The sequence below is a fragment of the Halyomorpha halys genome, unplaced genomic scaffold (assembly GCF_000696795.3).
Source record: "Halyomorpha halys isolate HHAL.00 unplaced genomic scaffold, Hhal_1.1 Scaffold47.1, whole genome shotgun sequence".
NCBI classification, from domain to species: domain Eukaryota; kingdom Metazoa; phylum Arthropoda; class Insecta; order Hemiptera; family Pentatomidae; genus Halyomorpha; species Halyomorpha halys.
Window position 1 is genome coordinate 1,112,480 of NW_027114806.1, and position 13,540 is coordinate 1,126,019.

General features: G+C 28.2%; 1 protein-coding gene across 3 annotated transcripts in view; it reads left to right on the top strand.

Moving 5' to 3' along the window:
• LOC106689696 (puratrophin-1) overlaps nucleotides 1-13,540 on the top strand; it is an 898,854-nt gene that overhangs the window by 559,656 nt on the left and 325,658 nt on the right. For all 3 annotated transcript variants that reach the window (XM_067051911.1, XM_067051912.1, XM_067051913.1), the window contains exon 5: nucleotides 12,910-12,993. In XM_067051911.1, the coding sequence (XP_066908012.1) occupies nucleotides 12,910-12,993 (84 nt within the window). The remainder of the gene's footprint in view (nucleotides 1-12,909; nucleotides 12,994-13,540) is intronic.

The following is a 13,540-nucleotide window of genomic DNA, read 5'->3' on the forward strand; positions in this document are numbered from 1 at the left end:
TTTGTAGCAATCGGAATCTACGAGCAGTTTCTTGTCGTTTCAGTCTTGTGTGTGGATTCCAAGTAAGTCTCTTGTCAAGATGGAGTTCTAAGTATCGAATCTGTTCAACAGCCATTAGTGGTTATTATATTTAATCTTATATTAACGAACCGGAAGGTCTGATGCAGACAATACCTACTAATACAGTTTTTAACATACTTCTTTCCAGTAAGGCACCTCCAAACCAGAATCTACTAAGTCAGGTTTTAACGCAATCCTCCCATCTACGTTTCGGTCTACTCCTCTGACGATTACTCATTGATTTAATGTTTATTTACATCTTAGGATCCGCTGGTTACTATGCCTTTCATTCTTACGTCCTTGTTATACGTCTCAATTCTGTAACTTGAATTATATTTACTGTGTTTAGTTCCCTCAATTAAGCGTAGTGTAGCTTTCTCCCACTAAATCATCCTTTTTCGTTCCGAATATTTTACGGAATACTTTAATTTCTAAAACCTTAAGGAACCTTCTTTATAATGGTAAGTGGCCACGTATCGCATCTATAAATAGTTGGGGGAAGGATTAGTTTTGTAAATTTGTAACTTTCTAAGTTTTTGGCTGGAAGGCGCGCAATTTAAAAATAATAAGCATTCCCCCCCCCCCCCTTAACCGAACTTCTATTTTCTTATCAATTCGGTTTTTTCTAGTTACCGTAGAAACTGAATACTTAAACTTATCTAACTGTTAAAATGTATTTCCTACTGCATCACCGAAATAACTCCCGTTCCAACGTAGTAAATTTAATCCTAAGAAAATAATATAATGTTTACCAATAATTTTACAGAGTGTTTCTTAATTAAGAGTCCTAACTGAATATACGAATTAAGGATCTCAAGATAAAAAATCTCCATCGACCCAGGCCCGTAAACGCTTTGTTTAGAAGATTTGGGGATTTAATTTTTAAGAATTATATCTGTTATAAAAAATAAATTTCTATTTGAAATAATTAATTTATTAACGTAAACATTATTATTCATGTTAAATATTATTCAAAGTGATTAAATTGAGCATTAAAGCGGGCTTGACCTTCGAGTACTCTGCAGATCAGACACATCTCTGGATTTTTTTTTTACGGGATGAAATTATATAAAAAGTCTATGCAAGTAATAATTCATTACGAAGAAAAATAATTAAAACTTGCTAAACAATAACATGTATGCTGTGCCGTTCTTCTATTGGTAATTTAGAAGGAAGCTTGTTTTAATCTCCAAGGTAAATACCTGAAACAAGATTTAGTATAAATATTAATGTTTATACTTCATCAATGAAATAGTGGGATTATTCAATAGTTAGATTTATCATAAACTAAAAAAAATCATAACAATAAAGATATTTAGACGGGAATATTTTTTAAGCAAAGCGTTTACGGATAGAGGGAATGTTTTTCGCGTATAAAGATCCTTAATTCATATTTTCAATTAGGACATTTATCCCAGAAGCACACTGTATTACAACTCCAACTCTACAATCCACGGCTACAAATAATTTCTTTTAACAGATGTTCATTTTTTGTTTTTTAGGCACGTTCCGAAAATCACCACCACTTATAAAGTTAGAATTAATAGAAACGATTTTTTTTCTCACTATCTTCGGAAACGTGGTTTCCGGATGTGCGGCTTTTTCTTAAAAAGCTATGGAGGCCACTTTGGAGGCAAATGGAATGCCTTTTAGATAAGCTGATCGAAGCCGAACGGCTTTCAGTCAAACGAAAATGTGGAAAGGCCATAATAGGTTCCTCATTTATTAAGCTGCCCACGCTTTGGCTTTTGACGATTTTGGAATAAGCAAGCAACTGCTGGTGGCGTTCGAATTGTCCGATTGATAGGTGATGGATCAGTTAACGAAAATATGTAATTGTTGAGTGAAAGTATCAGAAAATCTAAACGAACCCTAATAATGTTCATTTTGCAGTAGGGCTAATGGTGTTTAGTATTGGTACAAGACTCGGAGTGAGAAAAATAAGCTGTTAATTTAACACAATTTTTTATTTCTTTATTAAAAAATATGTAGAATCACTAGTTAAAAAATAATAAGTTTTCATTTGGAGCTAAATATCTTTAAAGCTACCTACAAGAATAGAAAACCTATGAGGACAACTTTTAAGTTAGAGTAAATTTTCTAAAACATGAGCCTTAATCGAGCTATTTATCTTATACCATAGTACTGAAGATATTGCTTTTTAAAACGTACTAAAAAATTAGTAGTTAATGAATTTAGTTTGAGAAAACTATAACTTAAAAACCATTCCACGAACAGATGCCTATTAGCATCCAAATTAAAGATAGTTTAATGTAATATACAGTAGTTTATGATGTCTTCATATTTTATATTTTATTTTTTTATCTTCGTAGGAGTAGTAGTTTTTATGATATTCGACAAAATATTGATTTCTAGTCTCATGTACTATAAGACAGATATCGCAAGCACCCAAATTAGGGCCAGTTAAATATACTACGAAGTAGTTTATAATTTTTATCGTTGCCGTAGTTTCTACAATATTTTATTAAACTTTTTCTAAATGAACTAGAAATCAACATTTTGTACATTTATTTTGTTGAATATCATGAAAACTACTGCTCATACGAAGATAAACGCTATATACTACTTGTTTGATATTACATTACATTATCTTTATTTGAGAGTCATTAGACATTTGTACGTCGAATGGTTTTTTTTTCTATGCATATTTCTCAAACTAAACTTACTAATTACTGATTATTCAGTGAGTATCTTTTATGAAATATTGCTTTTTAAAAACTATATCTTGAGAACTATTAATCTATCAGGCCTCATTTTTTAGCAAATTTACGTTTCTTTAAATGATGTCCTATTAGATATTTTGTTATTAATAATTTTGAATATATGGAGTTCCGAAGAAAAAAGTGATTTCTTTTAACATTTCGAAACAGCCGCCATTTTGTATTTCCTAACCTATGGCAGACTCATCAATTTTGATTAGTAAATATACCCATTTTTCATTAAAATATTCCAAAATAACTGCCTTTTATCCCCTCATGGGCTCTTGTACTATATTAAATTTAACATTAGCTTTACTTCGTTTCACCGCAATAAATTTCTGAGTTTTACAGTAGTAAGGAACTGTACCTATTTGACTAGTCAGTATAAATAATGTTACAGTTCACCTTTATTAGGCATGTTATTCCTATACAACACCAAAAATAGCACAAATCCAACAAATGTAACTATATAATAAATTTTACGAGTTTAATGTACGAATAATATTTGGCTTACTCAAAGGCGTTACTTTTTTCATATTTAATTATCTTTACATCTTGTTATTAATTAATTACCTATTATCCTAGCCTATCATTTATAATTTCGATATTAAAAAAATGGTATTAAAAAAAGACATAAAATGCTAGCCGGTGAAATATCACTTTTTTAAAATCCAAAAACTAAATAACAGAAGATGGGAATTATATATAAGGAAACAAATATAAAAAACAATAGAAATTTCCTTTAATTCAATAAAAAATTTGCAGTTCCATACCCTTACCATAAATAAGATTAGACATCTTGTAACCAACATAGTAATTTACATTTTATATTAAAAAAAAAAACTTTAATAAAGAAACTAATTTAAACAAATAATAGCACATTCCAGAGTTTATAGGAGAAATTATTTAATTAAAACGGTGAAATGGAATGAAACCTTAATTTATAGATTATTGGAAATATATTAGCTGGAGTTTCTACAGAACTACAGATTTCCTATTTGTTTTTCACTTCCGACTATGTACTTCGGAGTATTCCTATGCCAACCAAAGATTTTTATAATGAGTACTTTAAAAATTTTAGCTGACCAGCTTTGATTACCTCAATATACTTGAAGTTCCTTACATCAGAAGCCTATGGTAATGTTGAGGAAATCATTGAGTCAAATAAGGCAATTTTTGTATCCTAAGAGTAGCTTTTACTTTATATCAATATATCGGTAACACTTGCCACTGAAGATTTTTGGACCAACTTTTTGCGTGCTTCAACCTCTCATCGTACCCGTACAAAGGTTTATGTTGTTTAAACCTAGAATTCTAAAAAAATAAAACAATAATTCTGGATTTTTCTGCATTTATAGTAAGGGAATTGTTACTTCAATATTCTTGTAATATTTTGATGATGTTATATGCATTAATGATTTAAGATGTTCATTTTTATATTTTCAATTTCTTCACCAATAACTGAGTTGAAAACCTTAGTGAACTGTAAGTGAAATGAATTATACAGTCATATGGTGTAATAAAGCTTTTCTTATGTAATACGAAGGAAACATGTTCAAATTTTTTTTCTATGCTCAAGCTTTTATGGCTTTTAATTAAATGGTTCAAAACTTTGATGTACCATAAAAAAACACCCTAAAATTATCAACTTTTCTGATATCTGGTTCTTCTAAATGATTTACGAATTTTTTTACAAAATAAGCCTATTAAATATATATTTTTATATGCTAAAATAAAGATATAACTGCTTCTTCTGATATATGATCCTGAGTCATAGCTTATCGAAGAATGAAAACAAAAATAGTTCATTGTTGAATAATCATAAAATTGATGTAAATTTTTAAACACGTTTACAATATAGGTTAACGAACGATTAAAACTTTAAATAAAGAAATGGTATTATCCATAAAACCTTACTACACTACTGGGATGTCATTACAATTGTTATAATTCACTGTTACTATATTTTTACTATACAATATATTATGTTTATATAATTAATTCACTGCACTCAAAATTACTATAGATTTATTGCACCTATATAAAATACATTTTTTTAATAATGAGGTATTAAAGTAAAGTAATAAAGTTTGTCTAACATCAGCGTCACTGTGATGGTCCTGGGCTGCATTAAAGGAAGATCTAACAACATAATTTACTGAGGACTCATTGTTAGGAATTTTCAATTGATCTTATTTACTAAACTGATCTAAGTGTTAACTTTAATGTTCTAATAGGAAAATGCAAATGTACAGTTTAATGCAAAATAATTTTAAAAAATTTGAATGATTCTGCTTAGGCTTTCCACAGGCTTTTTCGGGTTGCTATCCAAAGACTTTAAATATCTTGTTTCATATAACATTGTTTTACTATGTAGTAGGAGAGATAAGGTTTTAATAGGAATATGAAAAGCTCCACTTTTTATATGTACTTCAAATTTTCTAATGATGTTTATGCACAACGTTAGTTTTTGTAATTTATCTGATTTATATCTCGCTAAATTACACACAATCCAAAATACAATATCAATTAAATATCTAGAATAAAATTATATAATGTAACGATGATAAATAATGTATGGTTATTAATAATCACATAAAAAAATTAGAATATTTTCGTGTTCAAATTTAGGCCTAAAAGAAGATAATAAAAAAAAATTAAATAAATTTTTTATATGATTTTTCGAATGTAAATCTAATAATTCAAAATCTAACTACTACTACTACTATCACAAACTGTTTACGAGTATAGTATATATTTGGGAGCTTATGTACACTATTTATTACGAACCTTGAAGAAAGAAAAAAATAAGCAGCTGAACTGTTATCATTGGTCGTACATCAGCCTGTCATTTTATAAGCGAGTAAGTTATAATAGGTGAAGAATGACCATAAATGAGGTAAATAAATGACGATAACCATGACAAAGGAATAAAGAATGACTAGAATAAATGTCATATAAATATTCACAAGGACAAATTCACATTGAATAAGTACTGGATTGTCAAGGGTCAAACTCTTTAGCTGTATATAAGTATAGATCCATAAAAGAACAACGGGTTCCCGTGGGAACTTCAAAGATTATTTAAAAAAATAATTATTGCTTTAAAGTACAGTAAGTGATATAGATATACAATATACAGTGGCTTAGTAATAATAATATTCATTATTTATTCTGGAATTGATTCCTTTAGAATAATATTACATACTTCAAAATTAAATAAATTTAAAAAATAAATTATTAAATGTCATAAAGTATAATGAATTTGAAAAGAAAAAAATGAACTACAATAATTGACAGAATATATAAAATAAAATTTGAACAAATAAAATAAAACCATGTCATGTCGTAAAACATAACTTCTGATTATAAATAAAAAAAATCATATTTAATTAAACTAAAATTAAATGAAAAGGTACAATTTCTGCTAATATACATATTTACAAGTATAAACGAAAGTTTGAAACATCAAATAAAGAAAATATATAAACCAACGCTATATTTTTTTATTATTATCAACAAGGTAATAATAAATAAAAATATAAAATAAAAAATCCTCTACTAATCATAATCGAACAACCCAATAAATGAACTTAAAGAAAAACGAAAGGAGTAGTGTTGATATGGTATATATAGATGTTTATAGACTTTTCGTAAATATTATAACATCCAATAGTATTTATTTTTAATAATATCTCTTTCCATCTAGTGGCATCATATTTGAAACTTATATTCGTTATTCTTCCGGGATTGGGTGGACAGAAGGTGGTTAAAGATACGGGATATGGAGGTTGGAAGGGTATTAAAATTACGAATAAAAGAAGGAATAGAATTCTATAGGAAAGATGAACGGATGAGGAAAGATCTACCAAAGTCTGCGGTTCAATGGTCAGTAACATATAAATCTGAAGGCCGTGAGTGGGTATTGCGGGAATGCCATGAGGATTTAAATTGAAGGATATCAGAGATGTACGATGGACGGATTAGATAAGTTGGTAGAGGAAGAAAGCCAGAAAATGTTTACGACGGAAGGAGGGGTAAAGTCACACCAACTCATTGATGAATGTTATGATTTATGTTGTGAAATTAAATAATTTTAATAGTTTATAAAACAGAATTTGCAAAAGGTTTGATTAGTTTAGTTCCTTATATATGTGCAGTTTGAACTGTAACCTAATCTAAACCATAAAGACATTAATGGCAAATCTTCGTGTATTAAGAGACAGCCCCTATCCCCTCATATAAAAATGAGGTCTTTGTCATCCATTTACTGATGGATGACCTGACTGTTGGATTTAACTAGCCGCGCCCTCATCCACACCCACCGTCGGCTTAATTCATCCTTTAACCAATTCACATCATCAGGGCGACGCTGCCGTTAATTAACGGCGAACAATTGGCAATAGATCAAGCTTAGCCAACTCTATTATCAACGTTGGAGATTAGCTTAAGTATCAATTATTCACAAATATTTAATACAAGGACGATTTAATTCAATTGCATTGCGTATAAGTAAAAAAAACAAACACGAAAAAATTAAATAAAGATGAGTTTATTTAGTAACGACAGGCTTGTTCCAACGTGAGTTTTTACTATCATGAAACTTTCGGGAACATGTGGACTGCTTATGGGACCGAAAAATAGATTTAGCCAGCAAGTTTCATAATATTCGAAACTCATGTTAAAACAATTCGAAAGAACTACCGAAGAAATACATGTATATCAGGGAGCGAAGTGGTTCAGTGGTAAAGCACTAAACTACTAACTCCAAGCTGCAGGGTTCGAATTCAGTTCTAACGAATAATTATTTATTCCCTTCTGTAGCCGTGAGTCAACTTTGCGAGTATGGGAGGACTCTGAGGTCCGTTCAACCTCATAAGCTTTATCCTTAATTAGGAAAAAAGGTCTAGAGATCAAGCGTGATTCCACCTCCTTCTACAACCGTTGGTCTAGGAACAGTACTTCCTCACAAAATGCATGGGTTGTAGAGGTGTTGATTTATTTTTATTATAGCTGTGTGTGTGTAAATATGTTATATATAAAATGGTCTCCGAATGTTTTGATTTTTTTTTTAAGTATAAAAGTCACAATCACATTATTCTATTCGGACTAATTAGCAATGAAATAATGTGACAATATGTATATAACTTAAGTATTATTTATTACGATTTCATTCTTTTTTATATTAATCAATTACTTAACCAATAAATATATATTTTTTGTCTTAGAAAAATTTAAAAAAATTTATAGACCGCCATAAAGGAGAAAGAAAGACACGTAATTACCTTTTCACTAATTTATGGAACTTGAGACCAAAGGTGCAGCTGGTCACCGGTCGGACATAACCGGTTCTTTTAATATAACGAGCCATTAGCTCACATCAATTTGATAGACCGGGGCACTTACTAAATTAGATACGAAGTTTCGCCAGTCTATATTATCATCTGGAAGGCATTATAATTTTGGATAATATTTATTATTGAAATCTGGAACATGCCAGTTTTCATATAATAATTAATATTTAACTAGAATCTTATAAAATACAATATGAGTGACAGATGAAATAAAAAAAAATAACCAAAAATATATATAAATTCAGGGTATCGGTTTAGATTGTTTGGCAAATTTAGTTCAAAGATTTGCTTTTATAAATATCAGAGTAACATAAAAAGTAATGACAATACAAGGTAAATTCAATATATATTTTAAAATATATGTAAATTTAATTTTTTTTTAAATTTTAACATCGTCAAAATAAAAAATTATAGTGTCTAATCTCAGAAAAAAACGTTAGGTTCTCTGTATTAGTACAGCTTCTGTAATGCAGCTGTATGCAATCACGCCACTAAGAATTTGTACAGACATTTTATGATCGGTAGACAGCTAAAGTTAGATTTTAGAAAATAACGTGATCTATGGTTTTGTTGCATTTTACAATTTATTGTATTCTCTTTACAATGTTCTTACAGAATATGTGGCATCAGTAATAAAATATAAAAAATGACTAATTAACTTTTCTTGTATAAGATTCTTGTTTGATTAATTCCAATCTAATTAAATTTTAATTTTTCACAAACAAAGACAGGAGAAAAAAAAACTGATTTCAGATTCATTTGGTTCGGTTAACGGTGCAAACATTAACATAAACAAAGAAAAATCGTATTATTCTTATTACGAATCATTTGAAATTTCAAATGGATTTAATTTTTTTTTTAATTCAGATAGCAAAATTAAATGTTATAAATATAAAAATACTTGTTTTATACAATTTCCTAAAATCTTCAGTGTTAAAAATACCGTTTTTTTTTTTGTTTTTTTTTTGTGAATGACAATACAAAATAATTATCAGGCGAATACATGTAAAATGCAGCCATAAATCAAACACCATTCCTTACAAAACTTTAGTTACGCGACTTTGGTATTGTACCTAATACACAATTGAATTAAGTATAAACTAAAAAAATCCCGATTTCCTAAGACGAGGTTGACTATTTAACCACAAAATTTTACAAGAATATTTAGGATATCACTACAATATATATGTTTTTATATTTTACAATATGCTTATAGTAAATATATTCAACTGTTAAATACATCAACAGAATCTCCATAACCGAGAAAGAACAACATTTAAAGACGGTTTCGCAAATTTGATGAACAGGCAACAGGAATAACATGCGCTAAAATTTTTGTCATAACTTATGAAAATAACACTTTACGAGATAAATGAATAAAACAAATATTTGATCATGAAGCCGATATTGACTTTTTCGATTCGGGAAATAGTTCAGCGATAGGGTAATTTTTCATGAAATGACTAGAGTCTGAGAATTTCTTTTGTTTTAATTTGTCTTTATCTTCCTATTTAAAAATTCTTCTATTAAAAAAAATCCACAGTCATATGAGGATCATATAAATTCCCTTCATCCTCTTATGTATATCTTTCTTACAATTGTTCATAGATTAAACACATAAGGGGCGTTAGAGAAACGTGAGGTTCTTCAAAAGCTCAAAAACATTATTAAAAAAAAATTATAAAATTTATAATTACCTGATACATGAATTGTTGAATTGCATTTTAAAATGTGGTTTGAAGTATAATTTTAACTCAAGCTGAGAATTTAATACTTCTTGTTTTTCTTTTGAATTTATTTGTTATTTTGAATCTGAATAAACCATCACGTCGTGTTCAAATCTGTTACTAAATAAAGTTCTAAGCCGATGTAAAGTTTTAAAAATACTACAATAAAAGTTTATATTTCATAATGGAATAGAAATAAAAGAATAATGGAAGAATGGAATAGAAATAAAATATTAAAGGATTAATGTTAGTTGGCATTCTAGTAAACCAAAAGTATAATTTCTGTTATCGAAGAAGTGAAGAAGACGAAATCTACTTGAAAAATGATACACACAACATCCATTCTAAATGACCATGGGATCACTTTAAAAATTAAAATGTTTTATTGTTATTATAATAAATATAACTATTTGACGATCTGAAATATGTGTTTTTAGAACTCCCACTTGCTTACCGATATTCTCTTAACGATAATGAAGACTTTAAATATTAATGGCGAGGAAACATTAATGATAATTAATTAAAACAAATCTACTTGATTTTATATAGTTATACATGTACTGGTTGTTTCAGTGCTTACAAATATTGAATATCTATATTGAAATTATGTTTATTTAAATCAATTATATTTTTGTTTTCCTCTGTAGTAGGCGCCTACAGAAAAGTGCATATTGTGCATACACCATTTAAAAAAAAATTATATTATTACATTTTTCCACATTGTATTGTATTAAAAGGGACATTCCAGAAGGAAAAAAATAACAATAAGAGTTATGAGAAAGAAAAATATTAATTATAAATTTTATGAGTAACTAATAGTTGGTAAAATCCATAATCGGGTTGTATATCATTAACTTATTGTTTCTAAATAACTGTTACATTAGTCTAAATATCTGCTTTATAATATCCGTTAAGACAGAAAAAACATCACTTCCGCCTAAAGATATACCTCTGATAACACCTGGAATATAATTCAAATTTAGAAGCTCTGAATATTTTTTTAAAAATTTATTTATTGATATTACAACTGTATAAAAAATACAAAAGTAAATTTGTTCATAATGACATAATGATATGATACAGCATGTAGAGAAACTACCCAGTAATAGAACTCAAAAAACAGTTTACAATATAAGGTCACGAGGCCATCTTCTTTTCAGGCGCCTCGTAGGATTGCCAGGAATGGAAGAGGAATCAAGGTTAGAAACTAGTGGGTTTGGGTGGTTAGGGAGTTTATAATGGAAAGAATAATATCGGGTTCGGGCTAGATCGGTTACATAAGGAACATTTAGGTCTTATCGAAATATAGCATCAGAATTAACAAACCCTTATTAGGGATCGAATAATCATGAAGAATACACACAACCTAAGAAAAATGCGATCTATTAGAATGGGAATACAATTATAACCTAAGAGGTTTACAAAAGGTAAATATCAACATTTTTAAATAATTATTTGGTTTATTATTATTTTTATTTTTTTCTGATTTATATAATGTCACGCATTTATATCCGAAAAATGCTGTTCATGAAAAAGGAATAGGAATCATTTCGAAATATTACGAACATAAGATTCAACTCATTTATACAATAAGTTTGTTTAGGGCTTTGTTTTGAAGATCCATCTAGATCATATTCGATCATACATAGTAATTTTGGTTTTCATTTAATTATATATATTACCAAAACTTGTTATCAGATTAGGTATATAAAGAAATATATTCGAAATAAAGATTATATAAATCAAAATATATTTATTTAACTAAAATAAACTTCTAACATTGTATTTATTTCTAACAATTGTTAGAAGATTAGGCATATGAAGTATCCCACAATTCATATCACACTAGGTATTAACATGGAATACAGCAGAAAAAGCAATGGCTTAAATATATATATATTTTTTTTATTCAAAATATGACGTAAGTCCTGACATTATGAAATGGAATAAGTAAGTTTCACGGGCTTTTCATTTTGCTAGAAGCTTTAATATTGAAATAATCGATCAGTTGATACATTGCTATGTTTATTATAAAAAAACTGGCACTTATCGATTAATGGTCGTATAAAAATATATTTACAAATTAAATTTAGTTTTCCCTTGTATTTTCCTACTGACTCCTACACCTGTTAATGTAAACAAATACAAACTGTTATACGGAAGTAATAAATTCCGAAAAATTACTTTTTTCTGACGACCTTGACATGATTTTTCTATCACGAAGCTCCAGTTGATTCTAAGTATATACAACGAACTGTGAATAAAATGTTTATCAACCATTGCTTATAACTCTCTAACCTCATTTGGATTTTTTTTTATCGTTTCTAGAATATATAAAGGCATTCATAACAATGTAAAGAACATTACGATTACATCAATGCTAATAACTGGAAATCTTTCAGATGTTCTTAGCTACATTTACCTGATTATCATTTTAATGGATTACTTTATCATTATCTTTAGTTCTCTTTAAGTTGGAATTTCAACACCAATGACAAGATATTACCCAAATTAAGGTAGCTACTCATTGAATTGTGCATTTATTAACTTCCACTTTCAATGAACCTACTGAAATGACAATTTATAGTTAACTACTTAATAACCAATAAACTCTTCAATACACTATGTAATTTTGTCATTTCATGAATATCCTTATGCCAAATATAATTGAAAGGTGAATATATGAATGGTCTGTGTAACATTTTTTTGAGTTTTTAGTATGGATGATGGGGGTAGGTGCCTTCCTAGCTGGTGTGAGATAATCTAACATCAAAATACAATTAATAACTTATATAACTAAATGTATGTTATTATGTTTTGAAGTGTAGCCTCTTCTATGTACACTTCAAAACATAATAAATTCCAGCAAAAAAAAAATTGAACCTTGATTTTTTTAAATTTAGTTTTTGTAACATAACTCCTATATACACTTATCCCTTATTAAGTAATAATTCAATAGTAAAATATTGTAACACAAAAATTATTCTGTAATAAAAATACATTATTATGACATGTTTCTCTACTTTTTTTTTTTTTTTTTTTGTTAAGGTCGAGATTTCAAATGTTTTACACCAGCAGAGAGATTGACGGATTTCAGCGAAACGCATTTAAATAGTGGAATATATTTACCAGGTAAGTGTTCCTTTTATATGAGTTATATAATAAGTTATACAACATATTATAGCAACAATAACATTTTAGTAGTAGTCTTGTGTGTCTTTATGTGAAAGACAATATTCATTGTTTGACATATTTCATTGATTGACAATATTCACAAACAAAAGACAACATTCTGTTGATTTAGAGAAATAACAAACTACACACAAATTTCGAAGGGTTATATATAAAGTTATAAAACTATACTAGCTCTAAAGATAAATAGTATTTTAGAGTGGTATAGTTTTAGGCATAGTATGGTTAAAAGTTTTTATAACATTTCAATACAATTTGGTATATCTTTGATGCGCAGTCATAAGGGTTTAAGATTATGTCGTATTATAGCACTAAATCAGAGCTACCAATTGGTAATAAGGTCTTTATGCGTCAGATAAACTTACTACTAAATTGTTTTATAAAAATAACAATAACAAAAATATCAATAATTAGATTTCACATAATTTTTTGAACCTTGTTTTTGCTCTCCTGAAAAATTCATATTTTTGACTTAAGCCCTTATGAC